Source organism: Lepus europaeus, chromosome 8, assembly GCF_033115175.1.
Source record: "Lepus europaeus isolate LE1 chromosome 8, mLepTim1.pri, whole genome shotgun sequence".
NCBI classification, from domain to species: domain Eukaryota; kingdom Metazoa; phylum Chordata; class Mammalia; order Lagomorpha; family Leporidae; genus Lepus; species Lepus europaeus.
In genome coordinates this window covers 11738660-11759272 of record NC_084834.1, presented here as the reverse complement: position 1 = coordinate 11759272, position 20613 = coordinate 11738660, and the positions used below count along the sequence as shown (strand labels likewise).

General features: G+C 62.6%; 1 protein-coding gene across 1 annotated transcript in view; it reads right to left on the bottom strand.

Moving 5' to 3' along the window:
- Positions 1-32: 32 nt before the first annotated feature.
- Positions 33-20613, bottom strand: part of BIN3 (bridging integrator 3) — a 40883-nt gene continuing 20302 nt past the window's right edge. The window contains exons 2-9 of the mRNA XM_062199382.1: positions 17825-17873; positions 12881-12921; positions 12457-12518; positions 7202-7338; positions 6416-6456; positions 2215-2356; positions 1986-2120; positions 33-695 (exon numbers count right to left, since the gene is read on the bottom strand). Coding sequence (XP_062055366.1) covers positions 549-695; positions 1986-2120; positions 2215-2356; positions 6416-6456; positions 7202-7338; positions 12457-12518; positions 12881-12921; positions 17825-17873 — 754 coding nt within the window. The 3' untranslated portion in view covers positions 33-548. The remainder of the gene's footprint in view (positions 696-1985; positions 2121-2214; positions 2357-6415; positions 6457-7201; positions 7339-12456; positions 12519-12880; positions 12922-17824; positions 17874-20613) is intronic.

The window sequence follows — 20613 nt, the reverse complement described above, 5'->3', positions numbered from 1 at the left end:
GTGTTCCCTCCCCGGCCTCACCTTAATTTACAAGCACAAAACGATGTGGTTATTTCATTGGAAACTTTACTTGAAAAAATAGAATTCCAGATATTCAGGTGAGACACTAACCGCCTGTTCTCACATGGAGGCCTGGGCCTGATGGAACCCTGCTGGGGGAGTCACAGGAGGCCAGATCCCAGCCCTTAGGGGCTCACCTCTGTAGTGCTGTGGCGCCCTCTGCTGGGGCAGTGTCTGCAGTGGCGCGACAGGCCGGGCGCACGCCACGGTGGGCAGATCTTCGGAGGTAGATGGCCCTGCCGGGCGAGCAGGGCTGAGGCCAGCTCCTGCCCGAGGCCAGGACAAACTGGACGGTTCAGGACATGACACCCCCAGGGTCTTCCTACGCGGCTTACCTGGGCCTGGGGGGTGGCAGCCAGCTTGGGGCTCAAGGGAGCCAAGACCGCAGGTCCAGGGGCTGCCTCTCCCCGGCCTGCCAGGTGCCGCACGGCTGCCGGTCAGGACAGTGCAAAGCGCAGAGCGATGGACACGTCCCAGGAGGCCCCGGCTCAGTCGTCAGCCACGATCGAGAGGGCTCGGAGCTCGCTCAGCTTGGCCTCGTTCTCCCGCTCCCGCTGCTCGTCCGAGTGGCCCGGCTGGTCAAGCTGTCGGGCGAGGTCTCCGAAGATCTTATGCATTTCTGAGTAGTAAACGACCTGGAGGAGGCCAGGGCCGGGTGGTGAGGGGGGCACCGGGCATCTGGGTGCCAGAGCACAGAATGGCGCTGGGGGGCCCGCAGGGAGCAGCCGGGGAGGCCGAGGTGGTGGCGGGTGTGGACAGAGGCTGTGCTGCTTCTCAGAACCTTTATGGGGGAGCCCTGTCAGCCACTCCCCCAATGGCCAAGGCCATGCTGGCCTCAGTTTCCCCTCCCGACAGCATGCACTTTGATGGGAGTGTGCCTGGCGCGGGGCCAGGGGACCCCCATCCACTGCAGAAATGCACAGCCCAGCGCTGGGGGGGCCAGGTGAGCAGCACCTGGGGGAGCCCCGTCAAGGTGGGCTCCAGTGCAGCTGTCCCCCCGGGGCGGGGGCCGCTGTGCGCTGAGTCACCAGGAATGCTCACTTGTGCAGTGACTAACGGCAGGAGGCTGGTGCGGGGGAGCGTAAGCAAGCCGGCTGCCCTGCTGCGCGGTGACAGGGCCGCCTGGCCGAGTCCGGGCCCCCGCGGCAGGGGCAGAGGGAGGGCGCAGCTGCTGGCAGGACGCTGCGCCCCAGGGGCCAGGGTGGGAAGAATGCGTCTCACTGCCCTACACACAGCACGGCACAGCACCGAGAAAACAAGTCCCAAACAAGTGCCAGCTCCAGCGTCAGTCCTGACACCCAGTGCCCCGCCCCTGGGCTCTGCTGACCTCCAAGGCCAGCAGGGTGGGGGCACCGATTGTCAAGGATGCATGGTGACCACTGGAGGGCGCCAGACACCCAGCCGAGAACCACCAGGCAGGCAGTGGCTGAAATGGGAACCTTCAGCTTGGTGACTTGGTGCCACGGAGTGGGGAGAACAGTGGGGGTCCTGAGATCTGGCTATGGACCCCAACTGCTCCCATTTGCCAAAGGATTGGAGGTGGGAGCCGCCCGGTTCCGCTCTGCCAGGAGATACAGGGCCAGTACCTGCCCCTCCCTAACTGCTGGCCCCAAGTCCTAGTCTGGCTTGGGAGGTGTGCCGCAGCCCCTGGGGCTTAGGGACCTGTCTGGGAGTTCAAGGCCAACCTCCTGGGGGTCTGGGAGGGGTGCTGGGACCTCTGGAGCCCACCTCTGCCCTGGCCCACCCACCCACACTGGGCAAAGACCAAAGTGCTGCTTAGGATCAGACGTGGGAGCAGAGGATTGTGGCTAGAACTGGAAGATATAGAGGACCCTCAACTTCCCTTAGCCCTGCCACTGGCGTGGGGGGAGGTGCCCGAGGCAGGGGAGCAGTGGGTGTCTCCTCCCTGCGGGCTGGGGCCTCACCTGGGCCCGGATCAGGGACTCAAAGCTGGGCTGGAAGTAGCCAAGGCGGCTGCTGTGGAACCGTGGCATCTCTTCCAGGAGCTGCTTGTTCTTGGCTTCGAAGTCTTCCCTCACAGGCCGAAGCTCCTCCCGCGCCTGGGAGCGGGACCCCGGGGGTCAGAGCTCTGGCTCTGTGGTCCCAGGTGCAGGGAGGCGCCTGCCGCCCCTCCGCCCCCGCCCCCCTCAGCACCTGGTGGAGCTTGGCCAGCACAGGCCCCGTCTTCTCCTTCTCCTCGTACTTCTCCACCTTGGCCTGCAGCCTGCGGTAGTCCTGCAAGGCCTGCTCCCGCCGCTTCACGGCCATGTTGAGGCTCGGGAAGACGCTGCCGAACCTGCGCGACAGGGACAGCACGGAGCCTGCTCCACGTGTCGGGGGCTTCGCTTCCCACGGGCGAGGCCAGGGCTGCTGGACCCCCACTGCGGTGCAGCATGCACTCAGCCCGGCCTGCCCTGCCCACACGCCTGGAGCACAGGAGTGCAGAGCTGGGAGGCCAGAGAGGGCATGACCTATGGCTGCCCAAGGTCACGGTCAGGCCTAGTTCTCCGGCTGGCGACAGAACCGAACTCTGAACCTACTTCTGGCCAATGGCCTCTCCTCTGCCTCCTCCTCCTCTTCTTCCCAGGGCTCCTCCGCCACACAGGAGAGGGGCTACCCTGAGGTCCCACCGTGGAGATGGTGCATCAAACTGATGCCTCGGGGACACAGCTCAAGGCCCTCCTCCTCCCTCTCCCTGACAGGCCATTCAGAGCCGGCCACAGGGAGGCCTTGGCTTTCTGGTCCCTGTGGGGATCACGACAGGTGTTGTCACCTCGGACTCGGAAGGGCCCCTGGCTAACGCAAGGGCCGGGGAGGACCAGGCGAAGCTGCCAGCAGGCCGAGGGCTGCCCATGGCCACTCAAGGCCGAGGGGCAGAGCCGGTGGTCCAGGACCAGGGGGAGAGCTGGCTCCTCCTAGAATGTCTGAGGAGCAGGGCCGGGGGCCCACCGCAGCCTCTCAGAGGTGCTCGTGGCCTGGCTAAGCGGCTCGGGTGGCCCAGCGGGCACGGTCTCCCACACTGGCCTCTCCAAGGAGCTTGACTGCCAATCTGCTGTTTACGGCCTCAACAAGGCAAGAGCCCACGTGAAGTGAGGATAATGAATGTTTTGGCCCTAGAATAAAGAATACGAACTTGACCAAGGTTAAATACCCCAGATTAAGCTTTAGAGCTGAGGGCAGGTGGCCACGGAGCAGAGGGCTCGTCCACAGGAAAGCTGTTCACACGCGCTCCCCTGAGTTAACAGGCGGCCGCTCCGGGCTCAGGACCTGGTGGGAACGCCAGACTGGGCAGCGACCCCTCAGCCATGCCCGCTCCTAACAGGGATCAAACCAACACGCACACAACCGACTCGGCACACAGGGTGCCATGGAGATGGTCCACGGCAAACTGAAGGTGGGAGCGGACGCCACGAGCACACATGGCCGCCCGCAGGGTGGGCCTGAGGGAGGAAAGCCCTGGGAGGGGCTGGTCCCACGGCCTCGCCTGAGGCAGCTGCGCTGATGGAGCCGCAGCTGCCGGGGAGCCCTACCCCTTCCTGGGCAGCTGAGACGCCCGGGGGTCGAGGGAGCAGGTGCATCTGGGCCTGAGAAGCTACTCTGTGACCGTTCCCCCACCCCAAATGGCTAAGGGGCAGCAGCGGCCACCGTGGCCCTCCGTCCCCTCAGTGGCCAGTGCCTGGGAGACGCGGGGAGGTGCAGGAGCAGGGGCGGGAACAGGAGGCGGGGCAGTGGTGGTGCAGCCATGGCCACGCCCGTCACGCTGAGCTCACACCCTCAGGAGAGGGACGCTCCCCTCACGAGGAAAGGTTGATATGTGCGCGAGGGGCGTACGGCGGGGGGGTGGGGGGCACAGGACAGGCGCTGGGCAGCCAGGTTTCCAGGGCCAGGGCTGGACCCGCCAGGAGCGCTGACTACACGGAGGGGCCTGTCGGCCTAGGAAGGAAACCACAGTGCAGGCACAGGCACAGGGCAGAGCTGGCTGGGGACTTCCGGCTGGCTGTGTTTGCAGGACACCTAACCAGAGCTCCTCCTAGTCAGCCTCCTGGAGCCGAGAGCACCTGTCCCGGGGAGGGGGGGGGGGCCGGGGCGGGCGTGGCTGCAGTGGAAAGGGTGCCCCAGAGGCCTCTCCCACGGCAGCACCCGGAAGCTCGGGACAGGTATCACATCCTGCTACAGCCAGGGGGCGCCACCCTCAGGTAGGGCAGAGCTCCTGACAGAGGGGGAGAGGGCAGCCCTGGCTCTCCCCACTGCCCCCCTAAGGCACGGGGCCCGGTTCTCCGCTCTGCAGCCCCAGGAGGGGCCCGGGGAGCCATTCTGACAGCGGGGACTTCCTCTGCCCTGGGGACCCTACACCAGTCCCCGCTGGAGTCCCCAAGGCGCCCAGCCTGTGCTCCCACTGGTCTGCCTGCCTCAGGGGAGCACCAGGGCCCAGGGGCACCCTGCTCTCTGCCCTGCGCAGCCCCCACCTCCCCCTGCCCACCGCAGCCCTCGTGCTAAGAGCGTTTGGCACAGCTCCCTCCACAGATGAGGTGGGGCCAGGCACCGCAGGCTGGGTTTCCCGGAGCCCGGCTGTGAGCCCCTAAGGTCTGCCTCACGCTTATCTCAGGGTTGGGGGGCAGCTGGCCCAACAGGCCCTCCTCAGGGCTCAACCTCAGGTTCAATACCAAGCTGGCTGCCCTGGGAAGCGAGGGGCCGGAGTGGGAGAGGGAGGAGGGAGGAGGGAGGAGGGAGGAGGGCAGGGGCCGAGCAGGGGATGCCTGCCATTCCTCGCCCTGCGCCCCCGCAGCCGGGATCTGCCACCCACCAGGAAAGGGAAATTGAAAGCATCCCCGTCCGACACAGCACGTGGAAGGGCCCGGGGCTGGGGATTAGGGGCCGAGCCCTGGGGGAGGCCGGGGGCGGCGCAGCCATGTGGCCCTGATCTTCATCAGAGGACAGGAAAGCTGCAGTTTCCTGTTTCCGGTGCCGGGGTCCCTGGGAGCTGTGCTCTTGGCACGAGGGAGCAAATGGGGAGGAGGCGACAGGCAGTGGGGTTTCATGTGGTCGGGGGCACTGCACAGGCTGGCGGGGCACCGGGCAGGAGGTCAGCGGATCTGCTGTGGAGACGGCGCCGCCCCCTCAGCCCCGCCCACACCTTCCTGGCAGGTGGTGGGCTGCCCCCGAGGTGTCTCCATTTGGCTCCAGAAACCAGGGATGGATTTCAAGGCCGCCTCGCTGGTTGTGAAATCAAGACAGCAAGTCAGCTCCCCAGTTCTGGGCTGGTGTCCCCCGCCTCACTCTGCCAACCGTGGGTGCCGGGGGCGCCATCTGTGACTGACAGTGGGCCCTTGGTCCTGGCACAGCAGAGCTCCTGGTGGGCAGGCTCTGCTCGGCCTGTGTCCTTCCCACCCGGCTCAGTCCAGGACAGACAACAGCGAGCACTCGGGTGCCCAGGGTGCCGGGCGGCAGTGGTGCAGGTCCGGGGCAGGACGGGCAGGAGCAGCCCCTTCCCTGTGGCAGGTGGGCCCGGGCCAAGGCTGCGCTGTCGGCCTGGCGTGAGGAGCTCGTGGAGGCCGGCAGGGCCCTCTCCTAACCCCGCGCCTGGAGCCTGCACGCGGAACGCACGGCTCTCAACCACCCCAGACACCAGGGGCCGGAGGATCAAAAACCGCTCTCCTCATTCCCCTCCGGGCCCCGGGCCAGGCCTAGCACTAATTAAGCGGAGCCTCAGTCCCCGGCCGGCGAGGCGCTGCCAGGGACCACCGCAGGAGAGGTAATAGCGCGCAGCTGCTGGGCTGGGCAGGCGCCTTTCTAGGTCAGAGCGCTGGGGAGAGGCCAGGCAAGGAGACGCGGTCGCGGGAGCTTCAAGGCTGGCCCCCGGCCTGTGCCCCTCACCCCGGGGGGACCCAGGGAATAGCCTGACTGATCACGACCAGGGCCTGCCCTGACACAAGGTGAGTCTCACACAAGAATTCCTGACCCCTCAGGTCACCAGTTAGGGAACCTTCCCCGGCAGGGCCCTGGCGGCCGCTCCCTTCTCCATGTGCGGCCGCCCCCACACGTCCCAGGCCGAGAGCTGCAGGCAGCTGCACTCCCGATCCGGCCGAGATGAAAGGCCTTGCTCATGTCCGCTGAGGGCTGGCCAAGATCTCTGCTAGTTCCATCCAGCCAGAAGCCACGGGGCACACGGCCAGATGGCCCTCGGACCAGCACCGGGGCTGCTGTGCAGGGCTCGGCCGTGCCCCTGGGCTGCCCTGGGGCTGCCAGGACCATCCCCCCCCCCCCCCCCCCCCCGGGCCTGCAGGCGGCAGCCTCCGTGTCAAGTTTCCCAGGGAATCTGGGGTGCTGGCAGTGGGTGGTCCCGCAGCTTACTCACTTTTTTAAGGGTTCAATCACAGTCTTTTGGATCTGGTTCACCTGTCAAAAGCCAAGAACAGACGACATCAAACCTGGGGCAAGGAGCAGGTGCGGTGGCTGAGCCTCTGCGCAGGACTCCGGCATCCCCTAGTGAGGCGCTGGTTCGAGGCCTGGCTGCCCCAACGCCGATCCAGTTTCTGGCCATTGCATCCTGGGAGGCAGCAGATGGCTCAAGCGCTTGGGCCCTGACACCCACAAGGGAGACCTGGATGGAGCTGCGAACTCCTGGTTCTGGCCTGGCCCAGACCTGGATGTGGTGTTCATTTGGGGGAACGAAGCAGCAGACAGTGGATCTCTGTCCCCCCGCCTTTCCAAACAACACGACAGGGGTAGGCAGATGCCTCCTGAGAGGACGAGGCTGCGTCCCCTCGGAAGAGGGAGACCTGGCAGGGGTCCCTGGAGCGCCCGAGTGAGGCAGAGATGGTGGCCAGGAAGCAGCGAGGGCACAGGGCGCTGCACCGTCCCGTCCCAGGGCGGGCCTGGTTCTGCTGCCTGCCGTGCACCAAGGCTTGTCAGGGCCTTGCTCGGCAGCGGGGGCGGTGGCCTGGTGGCTGAGAGAACTGGGGGGCTCTGGGTGTGCCGAGCCACCACGGGTGTCCCTCATGGGAGCCGTGGGGAGCCACCAGTGCCAAAGCGGAGGAGACTGGGGCAAGCAGGTATGGGCTTGTGGTACAGGGTCTCAAAGGGCAGAGGTGGCCCTGCGAAGGGCTCTCTGCGGCCAGGGAGGGGAGGAGGCGGCAGTCACCTTCTCCTGGTTGAAGGCGTCCATCCGCTTCATGGCTGTGTCCAGGGCTGTCGCCATGTTCAGGAAGTCCTGGTCCTGCTCACAGAGGGGGTTGGAGAGCAGGTCCAGGGATATCTTCACGGCCGACTTGGACATGGCTGCAAGAAGTCAGAGCTCAGTGAGTCTGGGAGGGGCCGGCGTCCTGCTCTCTAGGCCCGTGGCCAGCGGAACCACGGAGCGCCACACGACATCACGCTTGGCGGAACCACGGAGTGCTGCAGCCACACGGCATGCTCGGCGTGTGCTCCTCCCTCCCGGCCGCCACGCTGCTCGGGGAGCCCCTCAGAGCCGCTTCCCGGGCCGTGCTGACTTGATTTTCCCGACTCTGGCCTCTCACGGGATCATCCGGGTGGGCATTTGGGAGACACGTTACTTCTGGCTCCAGAGGGTTTGACCTCACCAAGCGGAGCCAGTGAAACACTCCAAGACTGTGCCTTTCCAAAGAGCTCTCAGGGAACCGGGGTCGACAGACAGGGAGTCCCCTGGCAGAGGCCCGGCTCTGCAGAGCGCCCCGTGGGCTGGGATGGGCCTGAGGGAACTGGCGCAGCCTTTGTGAGCCTCCGGGCTTCCGCTGCAGCTCCGTGGAACAGCCAGAGCCAGCAGAAAGAAGGCGGGTGGCTGCGTTTCCATAAAACTTTATTGACAAAACCCGGGCAGTCCGGGCCTGCAGCGTGGCTTCCCCGCCGGTTCAATGACACACGGCAGTAAGAAGCCCACGGGAAACCGTGTTCTCCTGAGGCTCACCTGGACACCCTGAAGATGGACAGCCAGCGCTGAGCTGGCGTGAGCCCGCCTGTCTCTGCCCTTGACCCTCCAGAAGTCCATCTGCAAACAATGCAGACCTGGACACTGGTGTGGCCCGAGGACGCCGGAGCTGCCGGCGGGCTCCAGTGGGGCTCTGCCGAATCCGCCTGCACCCATTACTCCAGTGAGGGTTCACACAGCCACGATGAATTCTGGTTCCATTTCTATGGGGGCGGCGCGTGGTCTGTGACGTGGCCAAGGTCAAAGAGCCGCAAGGGCTGAGCTGGGACCTGACCCCGGGTGCCTTGATCCCCGCTCCCTGCTCCCCGTGGGATCTGGCCTAAAGGAAGCAAGTGGACAGATCCCACGAGGCTCAACTGAGAGGTCCACTTTAAAACAAAATATTTATTTATTTGAAAGGTAGGGTGACAGAGAGAGAGAAGGACACTCTTCCCTCTGCTGGGTTACTCCCCAAAAGGCAGCAACAGCCAGGAGCTGGAGCCAGGAGCCAGGAGCCCTATCCAGGTCTCTCCCGTGGGGAGCAGGGGCCCAAACACTTGGCCACCCTCTGCCTCCCTGGGCACATGATCAGGAAGCTGGCCTGGAAGCACGGAGCAGCCGTAACTCGGATCAGCACTCGGACATGGGAAGCCGGCGTTGTAAGCAGTGGCTTAACCTGCTGGGCCATGGGGCCAGCCCCTGGGAGGTCCCCTGGTGGCATCAGTGGCCCCCAGCGTCCCTGTTAGCCAGCGAGGGAGCCTGGAGCTCACACGGCGCTCAGAGGCAGGATGGAGACTGCTGGGAGCTTTGGAGTCTGGCCCTGTGCGAGTGTTCACGTCTCCACGACGTGCAAACAGAATTCTAGAAGGGCAGGGAGCGAGGCTCCACGCCGCCTGCCCCGAGTGCGTCCGGGTGCTGGATACACGTCACCAAGTTTACTGCGCCGAGTGCTTCCAGCCTGTTGCTTACGTGCGCGGCACCAAGAAAAACAGTGCTCCCCATCAGACAGCGGCACGCCATCAGGAACTCGGCGCGGCAACCTCAGAGACGCTCAGCGTGGACAGTGCCCCCGAATCAACGGCCGCCGTGCCCCCAGGGCCGACCCCTGAGGGTCCCTGTGCGAGCCAGCAGAGCAGGCCCGCACGGACACCTGGCCTGTGCACGGCGTCACCCAGGGAGAGGCTGGTCACCCAGCAAAAGGGCAAAATGTGGGCGAAGCCTAGAAATGAGAGAACTTTCCAGAAATGCTGAAGCACTGGAAGAAAAAAAAAAAAACACTTTAAAAAAAAAAAAAGTCTGTGAAGTAATTTTGCAGGTTTAGGAACAAATTTTATATGTATCTTAAAAAAAATTTTTTTTTTAAAATTTGAAAGGTGGAGGGCCGGCGCCGTGGCTTAACAGGCTGGTCCTCCGCCTTGCGGCACCGGCACACCGGATTCTAGTCCCGGTTGGGGCGCCGGATTCTGTCCTGGTTGCCCCTCTTCCAGGCCAGCTCTCTGCTATGGCCCGGGAAGGCAGTGGAGGATGGCCCAAGTCCTTGGGCCCTGCACCCGCATGGGAGACTGGGAGAGGTGCCTGGCTCCTGGCTTCGGATCAGCATGATGTGCCGGCCGCGGCAGCCATTGGAGGGTGAACCAACAGCAAAAAGGAAGACCTTTCTCTCTCTCTCTCTCACTGTCCACTCTGCCTGTCAAAAATAAAAAAAAAAAAAAAGAAAAAGAAAGGTGGAGAGTGACAGACAGCAAGAGAGTGAGCTCCCATCTGCTGGTTCACTCCCCAACACCTACGGCAGACAGGGCTGGGCTCGGCTACAGCTGGGAGCTGGGAACCCAAGCCCGGCCGCCCACGTGGTGGCAGGGACCCAACCACTAAAGCTGTCACCACTGCCCCCAGGGTGTGCACGTGCAGGAAGCTGGGACTTGCTCAGGCACCTGGGCAGGGGACAGGGGTGTCCCGGGCAGCACCTTCCCTTCTGTGTGCACACCTGCCCCCCGCATGTGTGACTCGATGTGGCTGTGAGGCGACCCCATGCGACACAAGGAAAACAAAAACCTGGATGAAGCCACAAGTGTTTCTGCACCAAATCCGGGAAGTCAGAGGCTGGGGTGGCTCCTCCCACATTTCCCAGTGTTCCCCACCCCCCACCAGCGTGTGCTGCAGTGGAGTGAGAACTGTGGCCTGACTCCGCCACAAGGCAGGGAGCAGAGCAGCACCCTGACACGGAGATCACGGCGGCCCAGCTCACAGCCCCCGGCACAAGCCCAGAGTGGGGCCTCGGCCCCACTCGGGTCCCTGGAGTCCTTACGCTGCTGCCAGTGTGCCGGGGGCAAAGGCCCAACGGGGACCGACCGAGCCGAGTGAAAAAATTCTCTGAAAGAGCTCTCTGCTGTGGCCTGGGAGTGCAGTGAAGGATGGCCCAGGTGCTTGGGCCCTGCACCCCATGGGAGACCAGGAGGAGGCACCTGGCTCCTGCCATCGGATCAGCGCGGTGCGCCAGCCGTGGCAGCCATTTCGGGGGTGAACCAACGGAAGGAAGACCTTTCTCTCTGTCTCTCTGTCTCTCACACTGTCAAATTAAAAAAAAATTTAAAAAAATTTCTCTGAAACATCTTTTTTGGCACAACAGCTGTGTGCGGAGCTCAGGGAGGCCATCCCAGCACCTCCAGGCCGCAGCACCCGCACCACCGGGTGGCTCAGTAGAAACCTTTTCAGGCCTCGCCCAGAGCGGACAGCCCGGCGGGGCCAGCCCCACCCCCTCCCCATCTTGGGAGCCACTGGTCCAGAGGAGCCTTCTCTGCCCACACTCCTGGGTTCCAGGAACCACCTGCTGTCTTGGTTTCTTTGGTGGCAGACTAAGGTGTCCCCCACCACATGGCCCTCTTCACTACCCTGCAGTGCGAGTGCTGCCACAGCCTGACTGGAAAGCAAGGGGACAAGCAGTCCAGGCCCCTGGCATCTGCCATCGCCATGGTGACAAACTCCCACACCCACCCGAGCCCGGGACACATCGTGTTTGGAGACGCTAGGGGCCGGCAGTGAGTGGCAGGTCCCATTCAGATGAGCCCGGGTCCTGGGGGTGAGCCGTCCCCAGACCTGTGGCATGGACAGGAGCTGGCACAGGGGCACGGGCAGGTGCCTTAGGGGCTGTGGTGGCCCTGCTGCTCCCAGGGCAGGAACCGTTCCTTTGTCAGCAGCTTGCGCCGTCTCAACACCCGGGGGAGAGCCGAACCTCTGCTATGGCAGGACCTAGCGCGGGTTCCTTCTTTATCCTGGTACCAAGGCAGACCAGGGTGGTCTTCAACACCCACAAGGGGCAGTGACACCGCCCACCACTTGGACTTGCTCCTGAGCCAGCCATGCCAACACTGAGATGGGAGGAAGAGCTGACGCTCACGGAGAGCAGGCTGTGGCTAGACACGGTTCCAGCGCATTGCGTCGTCCTAGCCCACCGGCAGGGTGGGCAGCAGGTAAAGGCGCTGAGAGCCCAACACAGTGCCCGCGTGGACACAGCAGCAGCCGACTTCTGGCCGAGTGCCTGGCATTCTGGCCTGGGGGGAGCAAGGGCCTCGAGGGCCCCCTCTCACCTCTGCCCAGCCACCCGCAGCCCTGCGTTTCTCCCGGCTGCTCACGGCCTCTCGTGAGCGCACAGCCTGGAGATAAGGCACCCAGTGCTCCTGACGCCATGGCTGCCTGTGTCTCTGGGCTGCCGGGCCTAGCTCCTCCTCATTTCGGCCAGCTGAGCCATCCCAGGCCACTGGCTGTTTCCTGGCACCGCACGCTCCCACGCACAGCCCCTCGGTGCCCTCCGGGACGGCGGAGTACTGGCTCTACGCTGCAACTCGGCTCTCGCTCAACCGCCACGGCAGCCAGCCCCCTGGGCCAGGGACGGTCACTGCTCAGCTTCTAAAATCTGAGAGGCAGAAGGAGAGGGGGAGACGGAGGGAGGCAGAGACACATCTCCCCTCTACTGGTTCCTTTGGGGCTGGGCCAGGCAGAAGCCGGGAGCTGGGGACTCCATCTGTCTCCCACAGGGGTGGCAGGGCCCCCAGCATAGGGACGCATTAGCAGGAAGCTGGAATTGGAAGCAGAGCAGAGCCCTGAACCCAGGCGCTGGGATATGGGATGCAGGCAAATCAGGCAGCATCGTGACCCCTGGGCCACTCGCCCAGCCCAGGGACTGTCGTCTGTGCCAGGACAGAACACGTCGCCTCTTCCCTCCGGGCAGCCTGAGCTGGGCAGCGAGATGTCCACCTACCCTAACTGGGACCTAGGCGGGCCTGGCAGCCAGCATCCACCCACAGAACTCTGTGGGGGCTGGTGACCACCTGTTGGGGGACCGGCCTCGGCGCACTTCGCTCGGGCTGCTGGTCTCGCCCACCGCGCAGTGACTCCCAAGTGAGCCCTCTAGGGGCCGCGGGAGGAAGCGCCCCACGCCCGGCCTCCCTGCCAGGGGCACGGCGGGCGGCACCTACCCAGGTCGGCGTCGGCGCTCTTCTTCATGTCCTTCTGCAGCTTCTTGGTCTGCTCTTCCAGCCTGCAAGGCAGGGGACGAGCCTGGGCGCCAGGCCTCCTTTCGTCACCTCTCCCAGGTTACATAGATACTCTGGAACGCCCACCAGGGAGGAGAGGTGCCCTTTTACCCGGGGACCCTTCCCACTGTCTGCAGTGCCACGGCCAACTCTGCACGAGGCCAGCCCCCAAATGCTACACGTCCCGCAGGGCCACACGCTGGGAGCAGACTGGTGGCAGTGGGGGTGGCCTAGGCTGCCCTCAGCTCCTCAGGTGCTGAGGCCACAGAGAGCCACTGGCGCGCTACAAGGAGACAAGGCAGGGTGCCGAGAGAGGCCTGGCGGGGTCCCAAGCTCCTGCCTCACCCTTGTGGGGTCTGACACTCACTGTTGCAGTTTTCCATACTCCCTTTCAAAGTCTCTCTCCACCTGTAACAAAAGAGTGAGCTCAATCATCGAGAAATGACAGCACGTCGGAAAAAATCTCCCAGCCTCCTGAAACTCCCTCCACACCCTGCCCCGGTCTGCAGCAAACACCACCACCCAGTTCCTACAAGCACCAGCAGATCGCTAACGACACAGCACCCCTGTGTTCCCAAATTAATTAAGTGTGCGATTGAGGAAGCGAGACTCCCTCCCAGACGGGCTGGCCAGACAAGTAGCGGCGCATTGTGGCCCTGCTCCTCCACCACGGGGAACAGGGAGCCAAGCTGGGCGCCCGCTTCTCAACAGCATCCCCCCGCCACCCCCGGCGGGGGGGTGTAGGCAGCCACGGGGCCGTGAACGCGGCTGAGATTCACCCAGGGAGGTGGGAGGAGGCAGAGGCAGAGGCGGGTCTGGGGTGTAGGGCGGCTCTGCCCTTGCCAGCCGGCAGACCCAAGGCCCGGCCTGCTGCCTGGCTCAGGGTGGGCCGACAAAGACCACGCCCATGCCTGCAGGTGGGAGAGAAGGCTCTGCCTGGGCCTTCCTGGGCTGCACCTGGCTGTCACTCCAGTCCCTTCTCCGTGGCAGAACGTGCAGAGGCAGATCACACATGGAATTTTTTTTTTTTGGTAATTAGCAAAGGAGAAAGAGCAAGTCCCCCCTCCCCTCTGCCCCATGCACTGGTTCATTCAGTCCCCAAGTGCCTACAATGGCTGGGGCTGGGCCAGGGCCCAGGCTGGGAATTCAATCCAGGTCTCCCATGCGGTGGCAGGAGGCTGGTCGCTAGTCACCAGTGCTGCCCCCAGCGTCTGTATCAGGAAGCAGGAGCCAGCAGTGGAACCCAGGCATTCCAAGGCGGGGTGTGGGCATCAGCTCCCTGGCTGTCCAGTGGGGGCTTCCCAGGGGAGGTGCCAGCCCTCCCCGTGTGTGGGGGTGGGGGGATCCTCTCCTGCTCACTGCAGCGGGGGAGGCCAAGGCCGTCCAGGGGCACCGGCGGGGCTGACAACCCCAGAGCAGAGAGAAGCCCAGCAAACACTGGCCAGGCCAAGCTTGGCGCCCCATGCCATCACACGGTCACCGCTCCCTTTGCTGGACACAGCTCCTTTGGGAGAGCGCGAGTGCGACCAGCGCCTCCACACATTACAAGCACTTATTGCCACGAAGGTAAAAGCGACGCTAAGCATTCCTTGGCCAAACTGCCGTGCAGAGCCAGGACCCAGTGGAGGTGCTGCCTTGGTGTGCCCAACCCCAGAGGCAGCCTTGCTTTTGCAATCCCCCAAGTGTGCTGCAACGTGTGGGATGGCCGCGAACACCTGGGCTCCGCGGCTGGGGACTGCTCGGACTTGCACGGGAGGGACTTCAGGTTTCCAACAAGGCTGGCTCGTCCTGGCTGACGACAAGCTCGTCGAGGTCTCACGCTGGCCGCTGAGCAGCGTGCCGGGGCCACTCAGACAAGTTCGGGACCTTTCGCCTGCCCTGCTCCCAGGAGCCAGGGGCGCTCACGCTACAGCTCGCTGCCCCCAGTCTGTCTCTGCCGCTGGGAAAGAGCGAGGAGGGGCAACGGCAGAATTCCAGCCCCTCACATAAGGGCTACAGGAACAAAGGGACACACTGGAGCACATTCCGAGGTATATGGACTCTCAGGGAAAGAGCCAAGGAGAAAAGATCTGAACATCTTCGCTTGATGCCGCTGCCAAAAAGGCAGCTGGAGCCCAGTCAACAATGCAAGTGCAAACACAAGTGCATGGCCGGCCAGGCCAGGCTGGCGAGCTTAGCACGAGGAGACTCGGGCACCAGGAGGCTGCCTCGGCTGGCCCCTGCATCCCCCAAGGCTGGGGTGGGAGGGAGGGCTGTGTTGTCCACTGCTCCAGCCGCAGTGCCTAGGTCAGGCCCTGGCACACAGCGGGAACTCAGTATGTGTTAAATGAATGAACAGGGCCGGCCAGCGCCATGGCTCACTAGGCTAATCCTCCGCCTGCGGCGTCAGCACCCCGGGTTCTAGTCCCGGTCGGGGCGCCGGATTCTGTCCCGGTTGCTCCTCTTCCAGTCCAGCTCTCTGCTGTGGCCCGGGAGTGCAGTGGCAGATGGCCCAGGTACTTGAGCCCTGCACCCGTATGGGAGACCAGGAGGAAGTGCCTGGCTCCTGTCTTTGGATCGGTGCAGCACGCCGGCCGTAGTGGCCACTTGGGGGGTGAACCAACGGAAAAAGGAAGACCTTTCTCTCTCTAACTCTGTCTGTGCAAACAAACAAAAATAAATAAATAAATAAATAAATGAATGAATGAATGAACAGGCTGACTTCCCACCCCGACTTCCACTCACGGTAAGGTGAGAAAGGAGACACGTGGGCGGGGCTAGTGCTCAGGTGAAAGGGAGCAGAGCTAGGGTGGAGGGACCATCTGGAGAGCCCCTGGCAGACGCTGCCTCCCCCTCAGGACGTCCCTACAGAATTCAGGTGGGCTCACGATGATGAGAGACCTCCACGGGGGACGTGAACCCCTTCTTGAGTGGGAAGGTTCAGTGGATCCTTCTCCTATGATGTCGCAGGGCACCTGCCTCGCCAGGAATCCTGGGGCACAAGACCCAGGCTAGCCCTGGCTTCGGAGGCCCATGGCAGGCTAAAGCCGGGAAGAGCTCCTCCACCCTCCCCAGTTATGTGGGCAGGCGCGGCTCCTTTCTCCACACCAAGACTCTGCCGCCACTTTTATGGGACCTGGGGGAGTGGGAGGGGCCGGAGCGGAGATGGGGGCGCCTTTGCTCTTGCGGCTGTGTGCTAACAGTCAGCCTGCACACAGCACACGCCGGAGCAGCCAGAGCCTCGGCAATAACGGCGTGTGCGCGAAGAACCTGGGCACGAGAGAGCAGCAAGGGCACAGACACAATGCTCCCTTTGTGTCTGACAGTCGGGTGCCTCGGGCCAAAACCTTCCTGAAACTCCCTGCAGATAACAGGAACATTTCTTCCCATGACAGGGGCGCCGTGACTCCTAGTAACCCAGGCGGCCACATCTGCCCCCTCCCTGGAAGTGCCTGGGCAAGAACAACAGAGCGCGTCACCGCTGTTCGGCGGCAGCTGCCAGAGATGCCGAGACAACCACGCGGCCCAGGCCTGTCCTGGGGACCAGGAAGGGGTGCCAGGGTGGGGCCCGAGGAGGCAGGGTCTTGCTGCATACACTTCAGGGCCTCTGGGGAGGTGAGGAGAGCAAGCCAAGGAAGTGTGTCTCTCTATCCCAAGCTGTACCTTGGCCTGGCCTCCAACTTCACTGCCTGGGACAGGCTGGCCCGATGGCTTACAGAGAGCCAGATCCGCCAGCTCCCTGGACGGCAGTCAGTATCCCCCTGGTGTGCAACTCGGAGTGTGCGTGACACAGTTACTACTGTCATCTCATCTCAGCATTGAAAGACCACAGCTCACAGAGGCTGAGGACCTCACCCAGGGTCACAGGTGCCTCCCTGCCACCCAGTCTGTCAGGGGACTACAGTTCCGTCTCAAATGAGCCAGCGGAGGGAAGCCGCGGGTGCACCTGCCGTCCCCCACGAGTCCTTCCCACTCTCAGATGAAAGGGCCTGGAGATCTTTCCATGAGCCAATCTGGCAAAGGGGCTGGAGGCTGCATCGCAGCCTCTGCTTCTCAGTGGAGAACAAAGTCCATTTCAACAAAGGCAGGGGTGTTGGGAGGGCCGAGTGTTCGCAGTGAGGGAGGGAATAAAAGACCCTTCGCAAACCACTTCGCTTTCAGATCTGCCATGGATTAAGCTCTGGGGACTCCAAGCCACACCTTCCCACTTCCTGTAACCGCCAGAGCCCAGCATTCGCACGCCCAGATTCTCTGGGCTTCTGCTGAGCGCCTCTGCAGATGGCCAGCCTCTGCATGGGAGGGAGTGCTGGCTCTGCTGACGACCTGCCCCGCTCGAGGCAGGGAGAGCTCTTTTAACTCGGGCCCACTTCCTTTCGAGGGATCTAACTTTGGATTTCCCAAAGATGGAGGCCCTGGTCAGATGTGTGCCCAACTCCCCGCCAAGCTAGAGCAACATCTTCCCCATAGTTCTGAGAGCTGAGCCAAGGAGGGGAGAAGTCAGTAAGCAGGGAGGACTGCTGGGGGCTGGGATGACAGAGACGAGGGCCTGCACCCCTGCAGCACTGGGTTTTCTGAGCTGCCCTGCGAGACAGGTCCTACGCGATGGTCTTCCACGTCAGAGCGAGACTCATGGCTCAGATTGGTGGGTAAGGGTGCTGAAGAGGCTGCACTGTGCTACCATGCCCAACCCTGGGAGACGGGTCACTGCCTGGGGCAGTGTAAAACGAGGGGAGGAGTGCGGATCTGCAGCCCAAGCCTGGGCTCTGAGTCCAGCCACGCCAGGGCGGGGCTGTGACAGCCCTAGACGCTCCTGCAGCACCAGGAGGAAAACTCAGGCAGTTGTATGCAAGTCCAGCTCTCACTTTCCAAGGATCTGCGATTCTTCTCCTCTCCCATCGTACGGGTCAAATAAGGCTAAGGACTGTGGGCCTACCGGGGGTGGGAGTCAGCCACGCCTTCCTGCCGAGCGACTGCAGCACAGCCAGGAACACAGCGGGCAGTAGGGGCAAGGGACCCGGGGCAGGGAAGCTGCCTGGGCTGCTGTGTAGCAGAGGGGCTCAAAGGAAAGGCCTGGGCGTGTTCGGCGCACTCTGTGCTTCGGGAACTCTCCTGGGACAAGTGCTAGTGGCCGGGTCAGGAGCAGAGCCATCCGCCACACCTTCACTATCCACTTCTTCCCCTGCCCCCAGATGGCAGGCCCCTGCAAACGCAGTCAGACCTACACGACGGGGAACGAGGTCCAGGTTGCTCCGGTGTTGTCAAAGCTCTGGTTCTACACAAAGACTGCGTAAGGTGGCACTGACTTTCAAGAGTGCAAGGCTGGGTTACTCACTGTTTTGGGGACGATCTGCTTCTTGGGCTGTCCAATCTTAAAAGGAATCCTACAAGAGAAAGAGACAAAGAGGGATACCATAAGATGGGGGTGGCATGGGGGGGGGCTGACACTCTCCCCAGGAGGGTGTGGACGAGGTGCCCGCACCCCGTGCCCTGAGGGTGAGGGCCATGGGCACGGGCGGAGCTGATTCTAGGACAGCCATCTTCCCAGGGCCTCTGACAGATGCAGGATCAGGCACCAGCTCCTGCCCCGAGGACCTTCCGTGCTAACAGTCTGAAGTTTATATGCCTTGAAAAGGAGAGGCCAGCAAAGGGCAGATACCCCACAAACAGCCGCACTGCGCACCTTGTGTCTGGAGGAGCTGCAACGTGGGAAATTATAGGCTTGCTGTACTAGCTATCACCCTGGAAAACACGCCTTGAAAGACACCACACCACCACCCGTCGGCTGTGCTGGGCGCTCCTCTGCGGCTCCACAGCGCAGCGACCGTGAGTGTGCAGGGCTGGCGGCTCGGCAGAAATCACCTATCACAGGGCCATCGACGCCCGCCGGGCCAGGGGACGTCCCCGGGAAATGCACTGAGTCTCAAGGTCGCTCACGAGAAGGCTATGGAGCCCAGCTGTGGCTGGCCTTGACCTACCACGGTGCTCTGCGAGTGGACTGCCCACTTGGCCATGGAGGGCGGCCTGGCCCACTGGAAGCAGGGCCCCAGTCCGGGAGGGGGTCTGAGGTCAAGCGCTAGCCCAGCCGCTCTGAGAAGCAGGCTGCCCTGGGGCTTCACTTCCTACTTTGTAAGATCAGGAGGGGATAAACTAGATAACGTAGAAGCTTCCTCAAGGCACAGAAACGCCTAGGATTCAGAGGCAACAAACAGTGGCCAGGCCAGGAAGCAAACCCAGTGTCTCCCAGCAGCTATACAGACGGCAGGTGCGCGCTCCCCGCAGGCACGTCAGGAGCCCCTGGGGTCAGCCCAGGCACAGGCTGCGCCCAGCCCCGCTCACTACCCTCCTTTGGGCTCCCAGGCCCTGGCAGAAGTGCTGCCATTCAAAGCTCCCGCTCGGCTCCCAGAGCGGCCTGGCCACCCCACCTCCACACCGCTTCTCTGCTTCCATTTGGCCCAAACTGACCAGCTCTGTTGCTAAACCCAACGGTATAATTAACCACCGATAATAACCCCAGACAACGATCCGTTGAGGGGATGGGCCCGCCTGAGTCACAGTGGTTTAAATTTAATTTCTGGAGGACATCCTGTTTATTGTTAACCCAGCCCCGTAATTTAGGCGCGTTAACCCTTTCAGGGCTAGCTGATTCACGTGGCTTCTGTAAACAAATCATCTCTGGCTATGTAATTACTGGGGGGGGGGGGGGGCACAGAGCCAAAAAGAAAAAAATGCAATTGCTGTCCCCTTTCTCGGACCCGAAGGGAAAGGTTCCAGGGGAGAGAAGCCCCTTCCTGGCCTGGGCCCCAGGCACCTTTCCCGAAACAGGGCCTGGAGCTGCTGGGCACCTAGGGGCAGCCGAGCAGGGTCCTGCGGGTGCTGCCTGTGCCCAGCTCACGGGCTGAACCAATCACAACCTGCCCCGAGCCCAGGATCTTCAACTGCACAACAAAGGAAGATCCCCCGGGTCTAAGAATCTCCAGGCCAAGGGCGAGAACTGTGGAGACTTGTCCGAGAAGTCTTCCAAACGACTGTGCCTTCCGGGTGAGCATGCAGGGCGAGGGGCTAGCACCAGCAATGCAACTCTATTCCGTGTACAGCCACCTTCTCTGTCTCAGGAGCCACAGCATTTTTACCAGGGTAGAAGTTACCTGGTTCAACCTCTCATTGTTTCGACGAGGAAGCAGAGAGAGGTTCAGTGACCGGTCCAGGCCACTGTGCCTGTCCACATGAAACCCAGGAACAGCCTGGGCTCCTGCCTTCTCCCTCCCACTCACAGGTCATGCTCTTTCCACAGGAACTTGTTACCCGTATCTGATCAAAACACACCGTGGGAGCCGGAGCTGTGGTGTAGCGGGTAAAGCTGCTGCCTGCAGTGCCGGCATCCCATATGGGCGCCGGTTTGAGTCCTGGTTGCTCCACTTCCGATCCAGCTCTCTGCTATGGCCAGGGAAAGCAGTGGAGGATGGTCCAAGCCCTTGGGCCCCTGCACCCATGTGGGAGACCTGGAAGAAGCTCCTGGCTCCTGATCGGCACAGCTCTGGCTGTCGTGGCCATCTGGGGAGTGAACCAGCAGATGGAAGACCTTTCTCTCTGTCTCTCTCTCTGTTTCTCTGTAACTCTGCCTTTCAAATAAATAAATACGTTCCCCCCCCCCACACATACCCCATGGCATCAGAAAGGGCCGCTGACCCTCAAGACACAGATGTGAGAGGAGGGTGCCTGCAGAACGGAGTGCACTGGCGCACGCCACTTATGTGTGCCACGCAGGCCCCACGAGGTCCCCTGCGTTTCCGCCACACCTAGTGGCCGTCACCCACAACTTCCCACGGCTTTCAACTTGCTGAGTCAAGAGCTGTGTCCACCTCCTAGAAGAACATCTTGCAAATACTTTCATTTTAAAAGTTCATGTTCCCAACTTGTAAAGATTTAAGTTCACCGTGAGGAAAACACATTAACTCCCCACCCCCCTCACCCATTCTCTCCCCAGTGCCTTCTATTAGCATGGTACATTTATCAACCAACACGGCAAACTGACAGACGTCTAGACCTTATTCGGATTTCCTTAGTTTTTTCTGATGCCCATTTTATTTATTTTTTAAAGATTTATTTATTTATTTGAAAGAG